The 26,859-nt window shown below is 38.4% G+C and overlaps 1 protein-coding gene across 3 annotated transcripts in view; it reads right to left on the minus strand.

Moving 5' to 3' along the window:
- Positions 1-3,606: 3,606 nt before the first annotated feature.
- zmym4.1 (zinc finger MYM-type containing 4, tandem duplicate 1) overlaps positions 3,607-26,859 on the minus strand; it is a 38,861-nt gene continuing 15,608 nt past the window's right edge. For 2 of the 3 annotated variants that reach the window (XM_026288822.1, XM_026288823.1), the window contains exons 8-27: positions 20,280-20,495; positions 20,051-20,201; positions 19,839-19,954; positions 17,292-17,513; positions 16,726-16,876; positions 16,430-16,605; positions 16,142-16,307; positions 15,901-16,053; positions 13,703-13,740; positions 13,467-13,611; positions 13,160-13,266; positions 10,473-10,644; positions 9,982-10,188; positions 9,786-9,889; positions 6,214-6,367; positions 5,352-5,503; positions 5,155-5,269; positions 4,836-5,075; positions 4,632-4,758; positions 3,607-4,459 (exon numbers count right to left, since the gene is read on the minus strand). In XM_026288822.1, the coding sequence (XP_026144607.1) occupies positions 4,243-4,459; positions 4,632-4,758; positions 4,836-5,075; positions 5,155-5,269; positions 5,352-5,503; positions 6,214-6,367; positions 9,786-9,889; positions 9,982-10,188; positions 10,473-10,644; positions 13,160-13,266; positions 13,467-13,611; positions 13,703-13,740; positions 15,901-16,053; positions 16,142-16,307; positions 16,430-16,605; positions 16,726-16,876; positions 17,292-17,513; positions 19,839-19,954; positions 20,051-20,201; positions 20,280-20,495 (3,129 nt within the window). In that variant the 3' untranslated portion in view covers positions 3,607-4,242. Of the gene's footprint in view, positions 4,460-4,631; positions 4,759-4,835; positions 5,076-5,154; positions 5,270-5,351; positions 5,504-6,213; positions 6,368-7,062; positions 7,756-9,785; positions 9,890-9,981; positions 10,189-10,472; positions 10,645-13,159; positions 13,267-13,466; positions 13,612-13,702; positions 13,741-15,900; positions 16,054-16,141; positions 16,308-16,429; positions 16,606-16,725; positions 16,877-17,291; positions 17,514-19,838; positions 19,955-20,050; positions 20,202-20,279; positions 20,496-26,859 lie in introns of all 3 variants that reach the window. The other variant, XM_026288824.1, reaches the window with a different exon arrangement.

Genomic DNA, 26,859 nt, shown 5'->3' on the forward strand with positions numbered 1-26,859 from the left:
TTTTTACACAAAAATTACTCTAGTAGCTAAATAAAATTCATATTGAAACTTATCGATGCTTTTGGTACCTTTCTGGGCATTGAACGTGGTAGATAAAACGTTTACGGTCTATGGAGGATGAGAAAGTTCTAGGATTTTGTTCAACGATATCTTAAAAAAGGTTATACGCTCATGCTTTCCCAGCTTTAGTTAGTTTATAATGTGCTTTTTAAAGACTGACTGATGTTTGTTTCACTATTTAAAAATTCAACACTATTTTTAAACACTCATGCCCTGGTCAGACATATAACACTGGGGTGGGAATAACAGAAATAGACTAATCATCAATTTTACCCTCAAACTCTCTTAACCACTAGGCCACGACTTCCCCACAAAATAGAGGGAAAATTAAGAAACTGCCCGTAATTGACCATGAAAAAAAACGTCAATATATTTTAAAATAAATATATAATTCTATAGTTGTATTATTGCGGTTTAATAAATTGCATCCATTTGGAAAATTACCAACTTCTCATTGGGTGGGTCAGAAGTTGTGAATGTTACCAAACAGCAAACTGACTGTAACATACCACTTTTTTGGGGGAACCTTCTGTTGGGGTACCTAGCACAGTAGTCTTGCCTATGTACAATGCCTGATAAGGTAGCATTTATGAGCATACAGTGCTGCTTTGTGTTAAGCCGTTACAGAGGAAACCACTGTTTAGGTTACCATACAGGCCTATTGCTCATAAGGTATCCTCTTAAAGGAATAGTTCACCCAAAAATGAAAACTCTATTAATTACTCACCCTCACGTCGTTCCAAACCCGTAAGTCCATGGTTCATCTTTGGAAAACAAATTGAGATACTTTTGATTAAATCTGAGAGCTCTCAGAACCCCCATAGACAGCAACACAACTGCAATGTTCCCAGGTCCAGAAACATAGTAAGGGTATTAATATTAATAGTCCATGTGACATCAGGGGTTCAACCGTAGTCTCAGCCTCAGATGTCACGCCCACAGGCCATTGGCTAAACGTCTGATGCATATGGGACACAAAAGTGAAAACACTTCAGGAGTGTCTAAGTCGTCATCAGATTGGTTGAATTCTACAGGATTCCCGCAAGACGTGTGTGTCACGTTCTTTAACATTCCGCCTGGAAACAAAGATTGCATGGCGCCGAACTCCCTCACGAAAGAAGAAATCCATCGTGCTTACAAGTGTGACGACGAGTGCTTATCAGGATTAACTATACACTGGATTTTCAAAAGTATGTGAAATATTTAAAGTTTGCACCATATTATCTGTAAAATGTCAGAGTTTCGATGAACGAAACAAACTAGTTGGTTGTTGGACATGTCGGTTAAACTGCCTCATGGGCGGGTCCTGGCCAATGAAAGCTGCCATGAATTCCAGACCTTCAGTCTGGTTCAAGAGAGTGGTTCAACCGCAATTTTACAAAGCTACAATAATACTTTTTGTGCACAAAGAAAACAAAAATAACTGCTTTATTGATTTTTTTTTTTTTTTACATTTTCATATTCTGTCTGTAAATGAATGACTCAGGATACGTAGTGCCTTTAGGGGTATACATTATCTAAAATAAGAATGTTTGTTTAGTATTGCTTGTTACAACATTTTAGCCAGTTTTAAAGATTCATCAAAAACCTGTTGTAAACAATTAGCTTAATATCTTTTGTCCTACAATTGATAGTTTATACTTTTTTTTTCCATCAAGTAAATTATTTTTTCTTTATTCTTATTTTTATAAAGTTAATGTAATATTAAAATACTGACTGAAGCAACTTGTGTATACTTTGGGGAAGTCGTGGCCTAATGGTTAGAGGGTTGGACTCCCAATCGAAGGGTTGTGGGTTCTAGTCTCGGGCCGGATGGAATTGTGGGTGGGGGTAGTGCATGTACAGTTCTCTCTCCACCTTCAATACCACGACTTAGGTGCCCTTGAGCAAGGCATCGAACCCCCAACTGCTCCCCGGGCGCCGCAGCATAAATGGCTGCCCACTGCTCCGGGTGTGTGCTCACAGTGTGTGTGTGTGTTCACTGCTCTGTGTGTGTGCATTTCGGATGGGTTAAATGCAGAGCACAAATTCTGAGTATGGGTCACCATACTTGGCTGAATGTCACTTCACTTTCACTTTCACTTTCACTTTCACTTATTCATACATATTTTTTTTTTTTGTTATTTCAACATTAATTTTATAATGTTCATCCATAAAAAGTGCTCCACATGGCTCCGGGGGCTTAATAAAGGCCTCCTGAAGTGAATCTGTGAATTTTTGTAAGAAAAATATACATTTAAAATTTTATAAACCATAATCTCTAGCTTCAGGAGGCCTTTATTATTCCCTCACAGAGTACATTTTTATGATGGATGGATGCACTTAATTATGGAAGTTCTAAGCGGCAATGCATTATAATATTTTTTCTTCTTGTTATCTCGTTATAACGACTTAATTTTCTCGTCATCTCGACATAACGAAGTTCGTTTTCTCGTTATAACGAATTAATTTTCTCTAAGAAGTTACAAAACTGCGCCATCAGGTGGCACTATAGACCTGAATATAACTAATGGGGCGTTGTACACTATCCACTTTACTGTGCGCGGACCTTCCTCGTGATCGCTATAATTTGTGCAGTCTTCATTACTGACATTTAATTAATTCATAAATGTTAAATGCTTGAATCAATATGAATATTTTGTGTATTAAGTTCCTGCTAGATGCATGAGTTTCACCAACGCGTTTTGTGTCATAAAATAACTGCTTATCAAAACCAAGGTTGACACCAGTGTATTCTGTTTATCTACGTAAGATGGGATTTTACGATGTAGGCTGATGTGCTTCTTTTCCTTATTACTACTCTTTATTGTTAACCATATTGATGAGAAATGTGATGTATATGTAAAATCCATAGGCTAATTTAATTCAGTTTTGTTCTATAATGTTGTAATCGTTTTTTTCTACACACACACACACACACTACACGTACACATGGACGCTCTTTTCAAACAGAAGCTTGTAACACACATGATATCTGCCACATCATATAATGACTACTACAAATTACAAATTATATATAATTTTATTTCAAATAAAGGGAAAATGAAAAGTGAGTTTAATCCAAGCAACTCTAATTTCGCGGTGTTGCCATTTAAAGTTAATTACAAAAACAAAACGTTCGTTGTACTGTCTCTGGAAAAATCAACAGTGATTGATCAGCCTTTATTTATATACAGTATTGTAGACGTTATTACCTAGGCGAAGCTAAATTTGCTGAAATATAGGCTACAGTAAGAGCGCCTGCATGGTTGTCCATCAGATGCCTGTCAAAGTTGAGTTTGTTACTATAGAAACATTAAAACTGTCATGTCTTTATAACGAGAAAACAAACTTTCATTATGTCGAGATAACGAGAAAAATAAGTCGTTATAACGAGAAAACGAACTTCGTTATGTCGAGATAACGAGAAAACAAAAAGGAAAAAAAATATAATGCATGGCCGCTTAGAACTTCCGTACTTAATAGCACTTCTCTTGGGCTACTTAATATCAACCACCATTCACTGCCATTGTAAAGCATTGTAAATAATTTTGTGCAAAATGCATGTAATTTAATGCATGATTGTTTATTTGATGCCAACTTTAAATCTATGACTTCGCAGTATATGTTGGAGAGAGAAAAAAAAAAGACTCCAAAAGATTCATTTTCTTTTTTTATGCAAAGAAATGCAGCCTTGTCCATACAAGAATTAAGAAATCCGGGATTGGTTAGGTTGCAAAAAGAAAACCCTAAGTATTCATTTTAGGGCTAGATATACCAGCAACTGTTTTTATTAATGCCTGTTGTACAAAGATGCTGTCAGTGTCTTTAGTGTTTCAATATGATACAAAGAATGGGCAGAAACCCCATTAAATACTACTTATGTGTAATGTGGTATTGCAAAAAAAACTCAGCATTGTCCTCTAAATGAAATCCATAACACCATATGCACCTGAATTTTTTTTTTTTTTACATCAACTGCTTTTGTCAAATATAGTTTTTCATACACTTGATCACAAAAACACTGTACAGCCTCATAACTACTATCCAATTATACGTGGAAAATACAATGACAAAACACTTGCTTTCCATCCATTGGAATCTATCCATATCCTAAAGGCCCATTTAATGGCATCCAGATTTTGTCAGCTTTGTAGCAATAAAAATTTGGTTTCCGCTTATGCCATGTGTCTGATTTCAAAATCAGGGCCTGATGTCTGAGTCACTTTCTGAATCAGACTCGTTGGGTGATGTTTCTCTCTCTAGGTGCAACTCTCTGACAGTAAGGATACGTGTGAGCATGCTGTCCAGAACATCGTCGCTCAAGGAGGTGGTCGAGAACCACATGGGACTGTTGGGTACACAGGAGCGCTCGGGGCTCAGATAAAATTCGGTTGTGCGTTGCCTCACGCTGGGTGAGCTGGATGGAATGTAAGACGGTATTTAATAGGGCATAATTATGACAAACTTGATCAAATAGAAGAATAGAAATCAGTAAGAATGCATAAAAATACACTAATAGTGACAGTATTAATAAAGTTTACATTTTAGTTTCAAATAAATGCTGTTCAATGGAAGTTCAAACAACGTACCATTTTGAAAGATAGAACTCATACAGCCTGACAGGACAGCGGAGAGGATTGTCTGCATTCTCTTTGATCTCATATACAGTATCATTTTCATCCTCCTCTTCCTTTCTTTTCTTTGCAGGGACGCCATCTGAATTAAAACAAATAAGTGATACAACAAGAACTCAAACAGACAGTCAAGCTAGGACTGTATAACTGACCACTGACCTGTGCTTGCTTCCTCTTTGGGGGGATAGAAACGCAAACAGGCCACTTTTGTGTTGCCCTTCGTCCGAGAGCAGCGTACAATGTGGCCAAAAGAGAGGCGGCGGTGCTGCTCCACGGTCTTGTAGTTGAAGTACTTGGTGAAGAAGTAAAGCAGGGTGTTAAGCAGCACACCGGGTGAAAACGCCCCCAGCTGCTTACAGTCCCATAGATACTCCTCCTCCACACGAGAATGAACATAACCTGAACACACACACACACACACAAGTAGAGCAGCAGCAAAACAAGCTAGTCATTAAAATAGTAGTCTTAAATTACTCACCACTGGGCAAAATAGTTGGCTTCCACCCTCTGAGTATGTTTGTCAGTTCTTGACAGAATTTGGTGTAGAAAACGTCTGCAAAGATGTTCTCCATCCGATTGTTGTCAAACAGGTACTGCAAACATGAATGAAAAAAGCTGAAATCTAATCAATTATATATAACATGACTGAATGTGTTTTTTTTTCTCATGATTTACCTGCTGGATTCCCAAACAGAGATAAAAGATGCTGTCAGGGCTGTATTTCTCTCCGTTGGGTCGACGAACTTCAGAAATGAACTTGCAGAGGCCATAGCTTATTTCAGCAGTGCAGCACTTCAACAAATCCTCCTTTAGTGTCATACTGCGTGCTACGGATGAAGATAGTGTTTAGTGCTTTAATGCCAGGTTGAAGATTCTGTAGTTTAATTAGTACAGCATGATGCGGAGGCTCCATTCCCTCTGAATACATATACTCAAAAAATATACACCTTGAAATACACATTAAAGGAATAGTGTACCCCAAACTGAAAATTTGCTGAGATTTTACTTAGCTGTGGTCATTCAATATGTAGATTAGTTTGTTTCTTCATCAGAACAGATTTGGAAAAATTTTGAATTGTTTCACTTGATCATTAATGGATCCTCTGTAGTGAGAATGAGAACAGCTGATAATAAACATTACAGTAATTCACAAGCTATTTGTTTGTAATTATTCATAATATTTCTTTTTCTAGTAAAAAAAGTCTTTGTCTGAATCAGGAGAGAAATATATGCACCGTTTACAAGTGAAAATGGTCTTGAATATATTTGTGAAGGAAAACGGAAAGGACTTTTTCAGTAGACAAACTATTATTATGGATTATGGACTTTTATTATTGGATTATTGTGATGTTTTTAATCAGATGTTTGGACTAATTCTGACGGCACCCATTCACTGCAGAGCATCCACTGGTGGGCGAGTGTAATAGTACATTTTTCCAAATTTGTTTCAATGAGAAAATGATAATTTTTAACAGTTTTTCATTTGAAATTGAGGAACTTTCTTTTGTGACAAAATGCTGGATAAAAAAAGACCTACAGCCAAATCTGGGGGTCTCCATGTTGGGTTGGGCATTCCTCCAGCGTACCCATTCCTTCCAAGCATTTACAGCATACTCGTGTTGCAGTTTTGAGAGGTTAGAGAGGTTGTCTAGTGCTGATTTGACTGGAACAACAGTTGCACTCTTACGGCCCTACACACCAACAACAACAAAAAAAATCAAAAATATAAAGCAGCACAACTGTTTTCAACATCATGATAATAAAGCTGTTTATTAAGCAACAAATCAGCATATTATAATAACTTCTCATAGAACATGACAATGCCATCACAGAATGAAATTTTAAGAATATATTCAAACCCAAAATAGTTATTTCAAAATGTAATTTTATAATATTACTATATTTTTGATCAATCAAAGCCTTGGTGGATGAGACTTTCCAAAAATATCTTACTTTTGAACAGTATTGTACATGTAATCTGTATAATGCACTTACAAATAATCCCTTTTCATGTGCAACATGTTGAAGAATCAAGTACAAATCATCAGAACAACATTAGAAATGGAAGCCACAGCTTATAAACCACAGTAAAGTGGTCTGGTTTGCACATGCTACTATCATGACAAGATGAAAATGGTTTTAAAAGCAATCACGTGACAGTACTGATTTAGGCTGATTTAATCACAGTTACATTCAATTTTCAGTGAAAATATAATACACTATTGGTTAAGCTATGTATCATGATATTAACAGTTTGAAAAATTTAGTGTCTAAAGGGTTTCTAACGAAAGACAAAATCAGGTTTCCGAAATAACCACAATCTATTAAATCAAAATATTTAGATGTTGTCTCCAGCATTTGTCTTATGTAAAAGCTTGTGGCCAACATTGTTTCTTGGCGAGCGCAAGAACTCATTGACTCTGTCTTTGATGCATTTTCGATCACTGCTGGTTAAGCAGGGGAACCTCTGGGAAACACTCTTAATGATAAAGCGCCGTAGGTTCACAGGCAATGCAAATTTGCCCCTTGCACCATCCCAGTTGGTATTAGACGCCCATTCCTTATACTTCCTCTGGGGTAAAACAGCACGGAACAACAAGCAACCAAAGCGATCCGGCCGCCTCCGACTCTGCGTGAACAGAAGCTCCAGCTGCTTCTCCGAGGGAAGACGAATCTCCAGATCAGGATGGCAACATGGCTCTATTTGCTGACTGTCTGCATCGCTACACTGGGCAACAGCATCCTCGCTCTTAGAGTCCACCATTGGGCTTTGTGCAGAGTCAAGCTTGCTCCTCAACGTCTCGGTTGTCACCTGTAACTCTCTCAGCTGCAACACGACAGCCCTGTGGGCCTCGACGAGCCCCTTGTGACTCCCTTTCAAATCTCCTAGAGCAGACTTGGTGATGTCATAAACTTCCTTGCAGTGTCGCAGCTCCCGCTTTAGCCCTTCAATCATGGCATCCCTTTTCGCCAGCTCAGGATTTAAGTCCTCCATCACATTTTGTCCCTGTTGTCCGGAGCTTGAAACTTGAAGACTTGACAACTCCACAGATACGAATGTGCATGTGGGCGAAACAGCCTTGGTGGGGCAGGAAAAATAGGGCTGTCAATCGCGATTAATTAACGTTTTTGTGTGTTGAACACAATTAGGTAATCCGTTCCATTTTAAAGGAATGACAAAATTCTCTGCGATAAATAATGCATCTCTTTATGGACTTAACGACATTTAAAGTAGAAGTCAATTTAACTGCATTAAAAAAATAAATTAGTTATTTTATTGCAGCTGCGTGAACAAACACCAACAAAAATGCAAAGCTTTCAAAGATTTTTAGATTTTTTTTTTTTGCTCGTAGCAGCAGAATTAAAGTTAAACATGAGTGGATACCATGGATACCAATTTATTTGCAATGCTTGGTAACGTAAAAGAATGCTAGACATAGCATAATTGCTTTTATATTGACTTTTATGAAATAGTCTAACCTAAAAGAACAATTTGTGGATTGATGTAAATGCCAGCAAGCAGGAATAATGCTCGGAATGCTTGTGGATTAAACATCTCAGATGACGTTCATTGCCATGGATTGATTTTATTGGGTTACAAGAAAAGATAGGATATGGATTTAATTGCGAACTTTCAAAGGGCTACTGATTTTATGATTGATCATGCTAGCTATGGCATTCGAGTCCAACTAGAAGTGACAGCCTGATGAATAATCTGCATTATAAAAAGAAAAAAAAAATCTTTAAAGGTTATTCACAATTAGGCATTGCTGCCAGGATATCTAGTCTTTACAGTGCTTTGTTATATGGAGCTGTTTGGAAGATCGCGATCTACTTTGTCTACACCATAATTAAAATGTGGCTGACTTTAATGGACAGTAAAACAAAGAACACTTTATAACTCCAAACTGGCACCGTAACTTCATATTGACATGCGGCTTAAAGGGGGAACACCGTAACTCAATTTGGGCATTCCTAACAAAGCAAAAGAGTGGTAAACTGGTGTTAAACGGCATTCTACCTTGGCTTTTAGAAGTTACAGTTCAAAGGACCCATTATTTTCTCGGAAAAACAACGAAACGAAGTTACAGTCTTTTGCCTTTGCACGTCAGTGTAGAACAACCTCACCAGGTATAATTTTGAATGTAACCAAAGACTACAGAATACCTAGGATGTGTCGCTTGTATAGTTTTGAATGGGGAAAAATGCAACGCTCAATATGGCTGCTCAATCACAGAAAGCCCCACCTTTTGAATGAAAGAGCCAAGCATTAATCTGTAAAGTCAGCGCATCACTGCAGCTGCCATTAGAAGCATCCCAGTTGCTATATTAACGGTTCGCGCTCTGAGATGTGCGCTTAGGACTGCGCATGTTCACTGGCTGATCTTAGCCTGAAAAATAAGCTTTTAATAACACTGTTTGAGCAAAAGAAACAACATTTATGACAGTTGTTAACAGACTTCTTTGGTGTTATCAAATGTGAAATTTAATTTAAGCTTAGTGAACAGGTTTGGAGAATTTGATATTTCCCCATTCAAAGAAATAGGACCTGCACTTGCATCCATGAGAGGCATATCAAAGATGGCTGCCGAGTGACATGACTTGTCTTAAAGAGACTTTGATGTAACCTTCCTCACCACTCCAAAATCTCATCAGTGGCTGTGGGTCATCCATGGATTCATTATTAACATCGGAGATAATTTGCTCAGTTTGCTTCCCTTTCCATGCATCTTTTGACAGCAGCTGTACACTGCCATAATGTAGGCTTTATTGAGGGGGTGGGGCTTAGAAGAGTGTCAGTTCTACAAAACTTATTTGTGACAAGTACCTCATCTTATTTTCTCCTTCGTGATAATTGGCAGACACTTATTGCTGCTCCACCTTCATTCTCCACTTGGCTTAGGAAAATTATAATTATGGCTAAATGCAAACATTTATGACATTTTGCATAATGATTGAAACTCTTTCAAAATAAAGGCATAGAAAAAATAAAAAAGGGGTAAACATCACAAAACCCTAGTATGATATATCCTGTTTCCAAAACTGAAAGTGTTTTATAGTGGAAAGTATGGTGGCAACTTAAGTCAATTCAGCTTTAGCTGTTCTTACCCTTTTCTTCTGAGGGAAGCCATCATGTTTTCTCTTGCGAGATCTCCGTTTGACAGAATCTGTTGTCTCTGTTTGTGTTGGCTCTCTGAAAAGTTCAATGCGCTCTGAAATGTGAAAGGATAAAGATGCATTTAAGATTATATATAAGAAAACTTCTTGTTGTGTTTTGACCTTAAATCACCGCACAAGCTCTTACCGATTGGGAAATCGGCCTCCAGGTCCATCTGTGGCTCTTCCGCGGCGGTGGAGACGGGGGTCAGTGTGGCAGATCCGGGTGGAGGAGGCCTCTCAGGTTCAGGGGTTTGATCCCATGTCTGGGCAGAAGACACAGAGTCCTCCTCCCAACTCAGATTGCTTGATAAGGCTTCCAGATCAAGGTCGTCCATTATGTTACTTGTCTGATCTGAATAACAAAACAGGAGGCTAGTGAACAAAAATAAATGTGTGTGCATGTGTGCACCTGCAATATCTTATTACATTTCTCAAAGTTTAAACACTGTGCAGTGTCCAAACAACCCAAGATTTGTTCAAATAGTTCGTTTTTTTTCTTAACGGCAGTCCAGCATCTATGCCTATATATTCATGGCGAGAAACCAGTTAATCAACTAATCAGGTCGATCAGTGTGTTAACTAAAAATATCCAAAGTTGCAGGAACATTAAAAACCTTCCAACTGTCCCTAATTTACCAGTAATAATGATGCTTTTCTCCTTCTCTGCATCCTCAGCCACCATCTCTGCCATCATGATGAGGTCGGCCTCCAGTGGGTCATCAGGGATCTTCTCTTTGATTTCCTGAATGGTCTTCACAATGCGCTCAGCACTGTCCAGAGTTGTAGGGAAGAACAAGGGCACCGGAACCTGCATAAACAGCCAGGAGACACATGTTGACAAGTACATACTAATGGTATAATAAATAAAGAGTTTGGGATGCCTATGAATCTAATTTATAATCTGCAATTCATTTGAAATGATTATAATACTTTATCCTTGTACATGTAGTGTTTTTTTAATTTATTAATTTTGTATTTTGTTTTCTTTACCATTTCCTTAACTTTTTCTAGTTTGAGATTTCAGTTTTCGTTTTAATGAGCCTTCATTTAAAAATGTTAAATTTTAAATTAAAGAAGTTAAATTTCTCAATCTATTGTCTTTTAGTCATAATACTGCTGTATTTGCCTTTTTAAAATTGAGTGATACATTTTTGTTTAGAGTTCCATGTTAGCTTTTTATTTATCAGTTAACAATTTTTTTATTTAGTTTCCATTAACAATAAAAATATTGTAACACTCATTAACATTCTGGTAGCAAATATGTACAGGTGCATCTCAAATTAGAATGTTGTTGAAAAGTTAATTTCAGTAATTCAACTAAAAAATTGCAAAACTCGTGTATTAAATAAATTTAATGCACACAGACTAATGTAATGTATGTCTTTGGCTCTTTTAATTTTGATGATTTTGGCCACATTTAAAAAAAAACTCCAATTCACAACTTAGGATACTTCATGAGACCGTTTTTTTTTTTACAAAAATAAAAATGTGTTGGCCCTCTGCAAAGAATGTTCATTTATAGTACATGTACTCAATACATGGTAAAGGCTCCTTTTGTTTTAATTACTGTCTCAATTTGGCCTGGCATGGAGGTGATCAGTTTGTGGCACTGCTGAGGTGGTATGGCAGCCCAGCGTTTTTTGATAGTGGCCTTCAGCTCTTTTGCATTTTTTGGTCTTTTGTTTCTCATTTTCCTCTTGACAATACCCAATAGGTTTGCTGGCCAGTCAAGCACACCAACACCATGGTCATTCAAACAACTTTTGGTGCTTTTGGCAGTGTGGACAGGTGCCAAAGCCTGCTGGAAAATGAAATCAGCATCTTCAAAAAGCTGGTCAGCAGAATGAAGCATGATGTGCTCCTAAATTTCTTGGTAAACGGGTGCGGTGACTTTCCAAAAACCACAATGGACCAACACCAGCAGATGACACTGCACCCTAAATCATCACAGACTATGGAAACTTAACACTGGACTTTGAAAATTAAAATGCAACATTGCAATTTGCAATTAACAACGGAGAGTTAAAGTGCAATTGGCCTGTTCTGAACAGTTTTTTTGACAGCTTTTTAGCTTGACACTGAACATGAGGTAGCCAGTCTAGCCGCCAGGTAAGTAAACATAGTAGTACCATGGCTTCTCCAAAGCATCAAATAATTCAAGTCACTAAGAATATTTAACTTAAAACTTGTAACCTGTAAGCCTAAACCTATGTGAGGTAGCCAGTCTACCCAGCAGAAAAAAATAATAGGAATAGGATAGCAGGGCTCCATCGCGTTCACCATGCACCTAAAGCCGGGGTTTTCCACCACTGAATACATTCTCAAATCCTGACAAATAAAGGCAATGGACTCTGTAATTTTCTGCGCCCTTGATGAAGCAGATGGAAACGTGTGGGAACAACCGCCATCGATGTCCAGCGTAGTTTGTTTTGGGTCACGCGGCCACTGCTGCTTTGTGTCCTCCGTAAGCATAAACTTGTCCAGGTGATGACGTTTTAGTTGCCCTCATAAATTTGTGGTATTGACGGAATATTTAATGTTAGTGCCACATAGCTAACAAATTGCGACGCTTTTATCCAAGTCGTTGCTTTCCTTTTTTTTTTTAACCAAAGTGCTCCCACACATCTGGTTTTAATCAGGTGGGTGCAGGATTTATATCCGCCGCCATTCTCTGAATATCCTCGCTCTGACTTGGTATACAGGAAGAGGTAGATGTCTGCGTCTGTGTAAAGTTAGTACGGGTAACTTGCTCTACAGCAACACTAGCGGCTGGCTGACCAAATCCTTCTTCCTGCAACGTGAACAGGGGTAAACACAGGGGATTTGAATGGGACGTATGTATCGACACTCGCGGCAAAAAAAAAACAACTCAATACTTTCTTTGGAAAAAAATATCGATTTATATCGCAGAATTGATCAAATCGCCCAGCCCTACTTGGATACAGCACTCTGTGAACAGCCAGCTTCTTTGGCAATTAATGTTTGTGGCTTGATTGATTTTCTTCTGGACAACTGTCAGATCAGAAGTCTTCCCCATGATTGTGTAGTCTAGTGAACCAGGAAACCTTTGCAGGTGTTTTGAGTTGAAAAGCTGGATTGGCATGTCACCATATTCTAATAGGTTGAGATAGTGAATTTTTGAATGTGAGCCAAAATCATCACAATTAAAAGAACCAAAGACTTAAACTACTTAAGTCTGTGTGCATTGAATTTAATACAAAAGTTTCACAATTTGAGTTGAATTACTGAAATAAATGAACTTTTTTTTATAGAGTATAGAGCTTTAATTGTTTTATAAGGACAAAAGAGGTAGAGATACACACCGGAAGCGGAAGCCCCACAGACTTCGGAGTGTATTGGGTGTAGAGATTCATGGGAAGCGGAACATAGATTGGAACTGGCACAGGCAGCACTATCACGGAAGGTCCATCTAGTGGACAAAAGGCAACCATTACATTTATAACAAGTGCCTCCTCTCATTTTTACGGTCCACTACATAACACTCACTTTTTGGAAAACAGTAAACATTTTATTAGGTCAAGAGACACATGACAACGCATATGCCAATACATGGGAGTGTCAGCAAACAATGCACAAAAGAAACATGTCCGCAACATTGCTTGCTAGTACCTGTTTGTGTATTCATGTCACAGACATTGGGTTTGCAAGATGTGCCTTTGTTCTGACTTAATGGTTTACACAGCAGGGCTTTGTTCTTTAGGATTCGAGGTGCTGGCGCAAAAAACTTCGCACCATCTGTCTGTGTGCTGGCAGTCTGACAACACAGAACGATTGATAAGTGGTTGATTTTCATTCACATTTCAAAAGGAACTTCAGCTGGATTACTGATATTGTGAAAAACTCACATTTCCTGAACCTTTTGCTGTAGCAGCTGGAACAGAGGCTGAGGAAACAAAAAGGTAAATGTGAGAGATGTGCCACAGAAAACTGCTGATTCATTCCTCAGGTTGCACAAAAACATTTCATGAAAAAAACGTTGACAACAGACAATTACAGTCATAATTATATAACTAGCAACATGTTTAGGCACTGATACAAAAAAAAAATCTGACAGATCTGATTAGCCTATAATTATTTGATTGCTGGTAAAATTCAACAAGATGTTATCCAAATACACACACAAAATTGAAGTAATCACAATATTATAGTATGAACAAAATATTAATTTTGAGATTTGCCAAAGATTCCATTTATTTATAGGTTCTAGTTTATTTCAAATTATGTAATGACTGCTAAAAAAATGGCAAAAGTAATGCAATGTAAAAAGAGAAATGAGCATGAGAAAAATCCATTATAACATGATAGTAGATATATCCAATAAAATAAATTTCTAAAATAATTACAAAAAATGTATACAAATAATATACATTCATACTTTAATAACATAATAATCTTATTAAATATGGTATATACTGTAGGGTTGTGATGATAGACGATGGTTTTGTGTTATGATGAGCCTGTTTCTTATGCCCTTGACGATAAGATGATTACTATTATTATCATCGTTATTATTATCCATCAAAAATGGACTAAGCACCTATCTTTAGTGATGCAGCGCTGTTAGGCCCCGATCAGCTCCGGTGGCCGTGTCAGAGCCATAACAAGCCACAGATGTGTTCAGTGCAAGAGATTTATTCATCATACTGTGTAGACAGTGATCACTGATTATAAGGGAGCGTTTTTAAAGAAGCATTCTGCGCTACATGATGCTCTTTAGTAATGTAAATGTTCTTTGCTCGCTTTCTGTAGCTGCTTTTTGAATGACTGAGGGAAGTAAACTGGCTCTTTTAGCCTTATGCTGGTGTTGGTTCACTACCTGTAATTAAACCAACAAATTAAATAAATGAATGAAAATGCTGTGTATCAGCGACCTGACAGGTTGACGATAAGACGACATGACAACTGAGCATCGGCCAACACTTATGCTGCGTTTCCACCGCAGGAACTTTACTCAGGAACTAGGGACTTTGGCCTGGTACTTGGTGTGTTTCCACCACAGGTGCCAGGAACTAAAAGTTCCGGGTAAAAAAATGCCCCTCAGAAAGTCCCTGCTGGTGATGAAGTACTTTTTCAAAGATTCAGAACTTTCGGGGGCGGGACTTGGGTGCGCTAAACATCCTGATTGGTTGAGTTCACGCAGCATTGGTTGAGTTCAACCACAATTTATTCGGATCATTTTAAAAATATTACTGTTATTGTGTCATGAAAAGTAATTTTAAAAGTATTTCAGGCAAGAATGTAGTTAAAATTCAAATCTGTGGTTTATTTGTAAATACAATGCCCATTTAAAAATGTTTTTTGCCGATCTCGGAGACGGTGAGCTCCACGCGATCAGCGGGAGCTCAGTCCTCACGTATCCGCAGAGAAGCAGCCTCACCACCACCTTCTGATATGTGCCACTGGCTCTGATGTCTCTTTAGTGGTTAAACATAAAATAACTTATTTGGGGTAAATCTTTGGTCCGTATTCAATTTATCCATATGTTAAAATTAAAATCAAAAAGACAAATTTATATTTATTTCGTTTCATTGTAATGGCTGTATATATACACATATCCCTGAACTCAGTACATTTTTGCAGCTGTTATTATGTTTAAATGAAAATGAAAGGAGGCAGTTGTATTTGATATCATATTTTGTTTTATTGTAAATGTTCAGAGAGGAAAATTGCAGTAGCCATGGTCAGCTGACTGATGTCATCAAGTACGCTGCTGTTTGCAGATTTACCGGACTTGCGTCATTGCGGACATCACACTCCCGAGTCGAAAGCACGAAGTCTGAACTACCGAGGATGCACGTCCAAAATCTGTGCACTTTGCATTAAGAAATGCGCGCAGACCTACGTCACCAGTCTATTTGCCTAATCTTCCCGGTACTTTACACCGCGGTGGAAATGCAGAAAGCAACAGGTCTGGGGGGAAAAAGTTCCTGGAGAAAAGTTCCTAGTACAAATCTTCCGGGTAATTTCGGTGGAAACGCGGCATTATACACTGTGCATCCCTCAATATACAGAGATGATTAAGAAGTAAAAAGAGGTTAGTCACCTTGCAGAACTCTGCTCCCCAAAACACCTGGCTGTCCATTGGATGCACTTGAGAGTGATAGAACACTGGCGATGACCGGTGCGGCCTCTTTAGTTACCAGTTGTGTGTGATTAACTGTAGTTTGAGGGCCTGGAGATGGTTCTGGGCTTGTCCCTGAGGAAAACAATCACCGAAAGATTAAAAGACATAAGATACAGAGAAAAAAAGGGATAAATATCCTCAAATCTACAGGAGGAAATACCTTGTGTGGACAAAGTCTTGTTTGCGGGTCTGACTGGCCCAGTGGTTCCCTGCAGACTGCAGAAGAACATCAAGCATTGCAAGCTGCAGAAATGCTTGATCTCACCCAGCCATTTCACAGTCTCCGTCATCTTCTTGGCCTGTCTGCACATGGAGCACTTTATTTCCTGCCAAAAACATACTTGCTGTGAGTTGAAAACCAAATCCATGGCATGTCTTAAAAGTAACAATGCAGCAAAAAAAAGACTCACAATGGTTTCTCAGAATAAACCAAGAGATCAAATATTACCTTACGCATCAGTAAGCGGTGTTGTGATAAGCATATGTTTCCACAGAACTCCTGCTCTACCATATCAATAACTTCAGTCACTAGAGCCTGAGCGGATCCGCTACAGTAATAGCAGTTGCGACAGTGCTTCTTCCCCCAGCGCTTGACCAGGTCATGCTTATACAGTAACTTGCATCCTGTACAGGGATGAACAAAAGTAATTGCGATGTCACAACCCATAACTTGATCAAGACATGTCTGAAGCAAAAGGAAAAACTACCAACTAACAGTATCTTCAATTTGCTCGCAGTACTTACCCTCACTGCAGAAAGAGCGGTCAATCTTGTTTATCCTTTTCACCTCCTTGACAACTTTATCAATCTTACAGTACTCACAGCGAGCCATGATATTGTTGATCTGTTTAAACTCCTCAACACAACTATTATCACAGAAAGCGTACATTTTCCTCTGAAAGGTCAAGAAAACATGCGACATGGTCAACATCAACTACTCATCGCTGACAAATACAAACTACAGTTTAGATTAGTAAACTAAGAATGTTAGTTATGAAATTTACAATACAAATATAAATTGTGTTATATATCAGGAGTCCTATCAGTTTAAAGTTGTTGATACTGGTCTAATTAGTCAAATATAGTATATATTTAATGCTCATAATTAATAAATGACATCTCACTTTATTTCTAGTGGTTAAGCAAAAATAAATACGGATTATTATTTTTTTTTTAAACATTATAGAATTATCCTTTTAATTTGGTAACCAGGTTCACAAAATGTAGAGTGCTATCTAATAAATAGACGATATATCAGTATACAGGCTTTAAAATAATGATTGTCGGGATCTGATTATTGATCAGAGTACCTTGAACTCCAGCAGCTCTGGTCTGTGGTAGAATGACTTCAAACACTGAGAGCAGGGGATCTTGGTGGCTGTTTGCGGTGGACCACTGGAAGTACTGGTCTTTGCTGGTGAGCTGGACTCTGCAGGACGTTTGGGGGCATGAGGTTTTGTGGTAAGTGTGTTGTTGCTTGTAGAAGTAGCAGTATTTATTGCCATGACAGGCTTTATCTTACTGAAAGACTCCTGAAAAAAAAAAAGAAAAAAAAAAACAAATATTCAAATAGCTCTAGTTCTGTGAATGGCATATCTTGAAAGGGGACATCGGACGCCCAAGTTTGTATGATTCTTTAGGGTCTTCATGAAATGTAGCAACTTATAATCAATGAACTTTGCTGCTGTACCATGGGTGCAGCAGGCACAACAATATTACGCAGTGCCTAAAAATAGGCTACTGTTGGAAGTTAGCTGTGGACTATTTTCAGGTGCATAGTAATATAATTGCACCTGCTGCACCCATTGTACAGCAGCAAAGTTCCTTGATTATTACGCCGGAATAAGAGTGTAGTTCCTATCCATATCGACCTAAATCGTAACTTTTCATTGTCCGTCGGTCTTCGTACACGATATGACTACAGAAGAATCAAGTTTTAAATATAAAAAATATAGAAACTATTTGGTCATTTTTGAGCGAGATGCTAACGGTCTAATCAGATTCAATGATTTATGCTAAGCTACAGCTAAAGTTCTACCACCAGACTGAAAGGATTCAAAAATGGTAAAACTCAAGGGAGTTGGAAAATTAGGCTATTTGCATGAATAATGGATTGTTCTTTTAAAGACAGAACCTGCGACCATAGTTAATTTGTCAGTTTTTTTCTTTTGCAATAAGTCATGGCAACGGATTTTGACAGATTTTGCCTATATTTAAAGCTGCAGTCCACAAGTTTTCCCTTTGTTGCCATGTCTGTTTGGAAACCTCTAATTGCAGCTGTTCTTGGAATTATCGGGTTGTGTGCAGCACGGCTACATCGCAGATGAATCTAATGTTTTGAGGAATATGAGGCAGTCAGTCACTACACCAGTGTGGATATTCACTGTACTTCACACTCACAGATTCTAACCTACGTATTGGAATTCATGACACAAATATGAATTTTCACCGGATTTTTTCATCTAAACAAGTAACAAGTCTGCTATGTTTGTTCTGACCAACTGAGGGGAAAAGCATTGCAATAAATCGCACTATATGGTGATTTAATCTAAAGATCAGTTAGCATTTCCATTAACTGAGCATATTATTATTATACTTTATTTTCAGGACTATAAGTCACACTTTTTTTCATAGTTTGGCGGGTCCTGCGACTTATAGTCAGGTGCGACCTATCACAATTAATTTGACATGAACCAAGAGAAATGAACTAAAAATGAATCAATAGAAAACATTACCATCTCCAGCCGTGAGAGGGCGCTCTATGCTGCTCAGTGCTCCTGTAGCCTTCCCCAGAGCGCCCTCTCACGGCTGTAGACGGTAATGTTTTCTCTTTGTTTTAAATAAATGCGACTTATACTCCAGTGCGACTTATGTTTTTTCCTCATGACGTATTTTTGAACTGATGCGACATACTCAGGTGCGACTTATAGTTCGAAAAATGTGTGACTGTCTATATAGTGTGTATTCGCATGTGATTTCAATTTCTGCACACAGTCTAATCTCTAATCGTCATACCATTCAAACGTCATGTTAAAAAATTATTTTAACCTAAAAAGCTAATTATGCTCCCTTCAAACTGGTTGTCTTTAAAATACAAATATTGTGCAATCCCAGGCTATCTGTAATCAGAAGCGCATTTAAAATGGCAATATAATTTAATTGTATTCACATGTGTTTCATGAGCACATAATGCTTTCTAGTTTACAATCCACAATCAAAATGCTACATTTAATTATTCTAGCTGCTGTGAGAAAAGGCTATTATCTATCCGCCACCCGTGCAGGATCCTCACATGCGATAGCCTAGTATTCATACCTCTCAAATTAGAAAACACTGTTATAAGATAACAGTGAAATTGTGCTAAAGTTAGTTTGGAAAACTGGCTGGTTATGTACTTGCTCAAATATTGATCTCTGATCATTTTTAACCAAAAAAAAAAGTTACGGACTGCAGCTTTAATCGAGGGAGGCATATGAGTATCTTTACAGAAATGTGCACAGCTCATATAAACACAATTGCTGATTAGAAAGTGATCGTGGTCAACTCCAGTGGCCATTTCAGAGCCAAAGATGTGTGCAGTGTAAATTGTCTAAGCATTATGGCAGCGAAAGTCATAAAACTTGTTTTGCGATATACAGGAGTTTTTGTTTTTTTTGCAATGCTCAGAAATTCAAAACAGCTTGTTCATTAAGACTATTTAAGGTTTTTGGTGATTCAAAAAAATATAATTATCATCATTTATACTGTGGTTGTGTCCACACACTGCTAATACATTTATGACAACATTACGTGAAAGTGAATTTTGCATCCGATGTCTCCTTCAAAATATAGAGGTCAGTAAACTTGACAAACTCTACCTGATATGATACTACACATGAAAAGGAGCAGAAGTTTTGGATGGTTCCGTCAGACATGGCTAGATGGTACTGAGGCGTTAGTTTAAGCTTGCAGCTGTTGCATTCCACTGGAACACCTTGTTTGCATGCGAATGAAAAGAACATTTGAGTATACTTCAAAAAGAGAATATCATTAAGAATGCAGAATCTTAGTAAACAGCTGGTTATGTTACCTGAAGAACTGACAGTCTGAACTTTATTCGCTGTGACACAGGAACTTGAACAGAAAAGTTCCTTGACACCCTGCATGTTTGGACTCTCCACCATTTCTGCAACTGGTCGCATGGTATGACAAATTTTGCAGCTGACAGGTTTCAAACTTTTCTACAAAGAAAGATTCATTTATTTGATAATGGCTTTCAACAAATGATTGGACTTATTTAGTTGTTCCTTTGCATTTACCTTTTTGAAGGCTACGAGGCAGTTCTGTTTGCAGAACTTCATAACACTGCTCTCTATCAGCAGAGACGGACACTGACTGTCTGTGCCAGAGCAATATCCTCCACAGTTCATACAGCTGTTCATGTTCAGCTTATTGGAGGAGCGGAACTGGTTGAAGCAGCTATTGCTGCACAGCTTATGGACGGAGCCCATTAAGTTCACTTCGTGAGTGTAAGTCTATGAGAAAGACAATTGCAACATGCAACATTTTAGATCTTTTGAAGATTTTATTTCTATATAGACCTTACAGGCAGGCAGAACTGTCACAGACAAATAAAGAATCTATAAAAAAAAAAAAAAAAAAAAAAAAAAGATATAAATGTTCAGAACAATAGTGTTTTCTACAGAAATATAAAAGGAAAAATGTAAAGGAGTCACCAGAACATCCATTCAGTTATGAAACTGGATATTTTTTCCAAATATGCACTACACAAGAGATTTGTAAGAACCTAAGCAGCGTTGATCAGATTTGTTTCTTGAGCACCAAATCAGCTCTTTTATATATATATATATATATATATATATATATATATAAAAAATGAAACAAGACATGGAGCAATAAAACACAGCAAACCTTGTTCACAAGTTTCGATGACTGGATTTCATAGACCAGAGTCTTTGTTAAAACATGTTGTGGAAAACATTGTCCACTCAATCAAAAAAAAAAAAAAAAAAAGTAAACTTATTTACAACATGTCCCCCCCCACACTGTTTCGAAGTATTTCACATCAGATGGGTAAAGACCTATCAATGTGGGATGCGAATGTGAGGGAACCAAAAGAGATTATATAAGAATGTTTTTGTTTGCAGTTTATTTACAACAGTGTACAATATAATACAGATGTAAGGACAGATCAAATAAAAGACAGAAGGTCAAAACCACATTTCTGAGCACAGTCACAGAGATTTGTGCCATTCTTGGAAACAGTTTCTCGTCAGCTGAAGACACAAGTGTACGTCGCACGCCTGGCATTTCCAAGGAGTTTGCTTCTTCATTCCATGAGCTGCCTTGCAGTGCACACAGATTCGACGACCACTTGAGGCAATTTTCCTGGTATTGGTGCTCAGCGGAGCTCCTGGAACGGGCACATGGTCACTGCAGGCCCGTTTCTGTGGGATTTTCGTTGACACGCCACAGAGTTCTGCAATGAGCTGCTCCATAAACTCCTTGTGGGTCATGTTGCCGTATAACTCCTTGTGAATCATGTAAGAGTTGGTGGCAGCAATGTCCAAGAAGTGCAAGAAGATCTTTCTGTACCACTTCAAGGTTTTGTGCTGTGCGGTGTAGTACTGCAGCAGCTGATCGGACAGGTCAACACCCCCCATGTATTGGTTGTATGCAGTAACAGGTGAGGGACAGGGGTATGTCTTGAAGCTCCATGTGTCCCGCATTTTCACTCTCCTCTGCACGGTGTCTCCTGTGTAGGCAGCATGGATAGTGGAACACACCGACACCTCTCGCGTGTCCATCCACTTGACGAACAAAAGCGGACCATTTCGAATCCATCTAATGGATCCCCTGGGGGAATTTTTTGTCAGTGAATTAGTTGCTTTTTGTGGGATGTTCTTCCTGTAGTCTCTGTAAGTCCCACAAGCGCCAAACTTCATCTCTAACAAGTCTGATAGGAGCTTTGGACTCGTGTAGAAATTGTCCATGTACACGTGGTACCCAGTTCCCAAAACTTTTTTGTCCAAGAGAGACATCACAGTATCATATGGCAGTCCGTTGCCTGAGGCATCTTTGTTCTTTGCCGTGTACACAGAAAAGTCAACGGTGTATCCGTTCGAAGAGTCTGCGAGGACAAACAGCTTGAAGCCCCACTTGGTTGGCTTAGTTTTCATGTACTGTGTCATGCCGGTGCTGGCTTTGCATGCCACCATTCTTTCATCCACAGATAAATTTCGTCTAGGATGATAAATGGTTTTGCACGCAAGACGGATCGTGTCCATGAGGGGTCTGACCCTGAAAAGCCGGTCATATTCATTTGTGCCCTTCTTTTTGTCATTCTCCTTGTCCTCAGCTGGGTGACTCATGTGCATATTCCATGAAATGGTGCGGTATCTGTCCCTTGACATGATTGTGGCCGGAAAAGGCACAGAGAAAAGACTGCCTTGCCGCCAGTAGTCTTTGATGGAGATCAACTTTACCATGCCCATGTAGAATATGAGTCCAAAGTAGCGGTACATTTCACTGACGCTGACATCTGTCCACTTGTATTTGCGACCCCTTGCAAGTGACCTGGCTGCCTGGGCATTTGTGTTGTAGCATAGAGTTGAGACAGCATTTTCAGTGAAAAAGAGCTTGAAGAGACTGAGGGGAGTGTACGAGTCAGATGGCCACAGCTGCGGTCCGGGTTCCCGTGCGGGCAAGAATCTCAGCGTCTGTGGAGCCACGTCAACTTCAGTCTCTTTTTTCCACGCCTGAGTAGGCTGCTTGCTTTTCCTGGACCTCTTTGCAACAGGCATCTGGTCATTCTCCTCATTTCTGTTATGATGAGAGAGAGGGAAAAAAAAAAAACCTGAGCATGATGACAACAGGATCAAAGTTATTATTTTGTTTTATGTTACTAATTGCTAATCCTGCACACTCAGAGCAAAAAGACATGCACGTTTATAGCACACTACAATCACTTACGCCGGAGCAGATATTTGCAAACAAGCTAAAGTTATAAGCCAACTAATGTAAATATCACAATTATATCAATATACACTACATCTCAAAAAGTTGGGGTTTATTATGCTCCACAGTGCTGCATTTTATTCAAGCTAAACTACTGGGAAGATAGGAATAACAATAATATTGTGAAATTTTTATTTTAATTTATTTCAGTGATGGTAGAGCTGAATTTAATTAGACAATACTCAAGTTTTCAGTGTCACTTGATCCTTCAGAAATCATTATAATACTTTAGTACTCAGAAAACATTTATGATCAGATCTGCAGATTGTCGCTTCGAAAAGTGAAAAAAATATGATTGATAAATGCAAAGTTCAAAAGAACAGCATTTATTTGAAAGGTACATGTTTTGTGACATTTCCTCACTGTTGATTTGGATCAATTTAATGCATCATTTATAAAAGTATCCAGCTAAAAAAAATATCATCAAATATATAAATCTAAATGGATCCCAAACCTTTGAAAAGTACTATATTTAAAGCATAATAAAATAAACATTTAGATGCAATGACTATGTGTTAGGACCTATTCTATATCCAGGACACATTTTACTCAATTTAAACTATTAAAATATGTACACATCTATTTAAAAATAACACGATGCCTAAGAAAGTATGACTGACTTACTCAGAGAGGGCGTCCTCTACTGGATCGAGGCGCTCTTCAAAATGCGACCATTCTTCATCTTCATCCTGCTCCTCTTCTGAGGAAAAGGTGAATTCTTCCTCGCTGTCCAGGACCGTCCCAAGAGTTTCCTTACACGTGCAGTGTGCCATCTTCCAAAAGCGATGAAAAGTGAATGAATCGGATGAAGCTTGAAGCTAATTTTAATACACTGACAGGGAAGCTTTAACCATGCTTGTATGCAACCATATGAATAGCGCGCTCTGCGGGTTCGGTTGAGGCACAAAAACATTACCTAACCAAACATTAATCGTTCGCGCAAATCATTCGCATTTATAAATAAAGGGGAAAACTGCGAATTGAGAGTTTCGTTATCGTCATGTCTCTACAGCGCGCTGTTCTTATTGTTAGATATCAATACAGATTCGCAGCGTAATCTATTGTGTAGGCGCCAAATTCATCGTCGTTTGACTGACAGCGAAAGCGCTATCCTCACACGCAGAGAGAGAGAGAGAAAGAGAGAGTCTTATAAACCATGTAGTACTCCCGCTCTAGATGTTAATGGTACTCTTAATTTTTTTCCCCTATAAAAATAATGGAGATCTTTTATTTTTTTATTATTTCGGTAGTTTACATCCGTCAGCAGATGGAGAAGCAGCAAGCGGTAACCCCATTAGCTAGCGCTCACCTCTCCGGCTCTTGCCAACCAGCTCTGGCGAACGTAGACAATGTGATTAATAATCATGAGCCAGACCTCAGAGCGATAGACAATGAGCTACAACACACAACCTACCTGAGGAAAGATGCGAGCAAAAGTCGTGTTGTGCAAGTAAATTGGTTAAACACATGAAAATAAAAAATGCGTTCAAAGCTTGGTTTGGATAAGTAACAACAAAAGGTATTCTTCACGATGCAAAAGTTATTAATACACACACAGGTGCCTCTAAAAAATGGAATATCTAGAAAAAGTATTTATAGCATTTCAACTCATATATTCTAGATTCATTAAATGCAAAGTAAACTTTAAAATATTTTTACTTTTAGTTTTAATGTTTTTAGTTTTGATTGTTAGAGCTTACAGCTCATAAAAGTAAAAAAAAAAAAAAAAAAACTCAGTATCTCAAAATATTAGAATATCTCCTAAGATAAAAAAAAAAAAAAAAAATTTGCAAGACAGAAAAGCTCAAGTTCTTTATGTTCATTTATGCACTCTACAGTATACTTGGTTGGGTCTCCTCCATCACAAACTCCAACATCAGTGATGTGTGGCATGGAAGCGATCAGCCTGTGGCATTGCTGAGGCACTATTGAGCCTTCAGCTAGTCTATTGTTGGATCGACGGTCTCATCTTTCTCTTGAAAATATCCCATAGATTGCATATGAGGTTCAGGTCAGACATGTTGGCTGGCCAATCAACCACAGAAATATCATTAGCCGCATTTCCACTGTCGGGCCAGTGCGAGCCAGGGCTTAAAGCGGGCTGGGCGGGGCTCATAGCCCCGGGCCAGTAGCACCGAGGCCAGAGTAGCGCAGGGTTTCCACAGTGGAGCTTGAAGCACCGCTGCACGTCACTAAAACACGCCCTTTACACGCCTCTTAGAACAACGTCATGCAACCTCATTATTTCACTAACAAAGAGAAGTTATCAGAAAACTAAGAAATAAGTCACTGGAACATGCGCGATCACAAAACGAACATGATAAAAGCGGCAGTTTGTTTGCATGCTTTAAAGCATATATTATATTATACATTGTTATATATTCAAATTCAAAAGCATCAATGTTTTAACTATAGAACAAGTGATACATTGATCATATTGATTTAATTTATCAGGACTCAAAATTATTCACACATAAATACAATTATTTCTATTTTATTTATTTATTTTTAACGCTCATGAAAATAGCCTGCTTATTCAGTCGAGTCTGTTTATGTTTATTAGCCACAGTAGCCGTCAAATTTAGAATGGATGATAATCTCTATTTTTGTAAGCTCCCGAACAAAAAACATTATTAGGCTATATTCTTTTATGATAGGCAACGTGAGAAACTCTCGAGACAAGGCTTGTGACAGATAATATAAGTTACTTAATAAATACACGATTGTGATTGAGAATAAGAAGCTGACGTCTGATTTCTTCAAGCAGTCATATTTTACCATGTTTACTATGGTAACAAGTTTAGCGTGCATATCTTTTTCGTCACTTATAAATATTTCTGCCTTGTTTAGTGATTATAATCCACATTGGATCAAGTTATTTCAAAGACTCGCTGCAGACCGAGAGCTTTGAGCTTGACTTATAAAAAAAAAAAAAAAAAAGTGTTTAATGCTGGTGTTAAAGCTGTTATCTTTCTGAAATGATCCTCAGCGCAGACTCTCTATTTTTATAAAAGCTCCCAAACAAAAATCAATATTATATTTTGATGATATGCAACGTGGAGTTAAACTCACAAAACGAGACGACAGATAAAATGTTACTTAATAAATACACAATTGTAATAGAGAATAATGCTGGTCTTTAATGCTGGTGTTAAAGCTGTTATCTTTCTGAAATGATCTGCGCTGATGCTCTCTAGACACGGAGAAACTCTGCCTTTGTTCATAACCCCTACTCTAGCCCCAGCTGGCCCGCTTTGGCCCAAGGATTTCGTCGGGCCAAAAAACCCTGGCCGTTGGCCCCGAGGAAGCCCCGGCGAGGCACGATCAAGCCCCGGAAGTGACAGTGGAAACACGACTGGCCCTGGCACGCACTAGCACGCCGGTCCTAGCTCGATAGTGGAAACGCGGCTATTGTCAGCAAACCACTTGGAAGTGGTTTTGGCACTGTGGGCAGGTGCTAAGTCCTGCCAGAAAAGGAAATCAGCATATCCATAAAGCTTGTCAGCAGATGAAAGCATAAAGTGCTCCAAAATCTCCTGGTAGAAGGCTGCATTGACTTTGGACTTGATCTAACACAATGGACTAAAACCAGCAGACACGGCACCCAAAATCATCAGTCTTCGCAAACTTTGCACTGGACTTTGGATTCTGTGCCTCTCCAGTCTTCCCCCGGACCTTGATTTCCAAAATTAAATGCAAAATGTACTTTTATCTGGAAAGAGGACTTTAGACCACCGAGCAGTTGTCCAGTTCTTTTACTCCTTAACCCAGATAAGATGCTTCTGACGTTGTTTCTATCCGTTTCAGAAGTGAATTGGTGCCCTTTTCTTGAAGATGTCGGAGCATGGCGACTCTTGATGC

The sequence above is a fragment of the Carassius auratus genome, chromosome 19 (assembly GCF_003368295.1).
Source record: "Carassius auratus strain Wakin chromosome 19, ASM336829v1, whole genome shotgun sequence".
Classification (NCBI taxonomy): domain Eukaryota; kingdom Metazoa; phylum Chordata; class Actinopteri; order Cypriniformes; family Cyprinidae; genus Carassius; species Carassius auratus.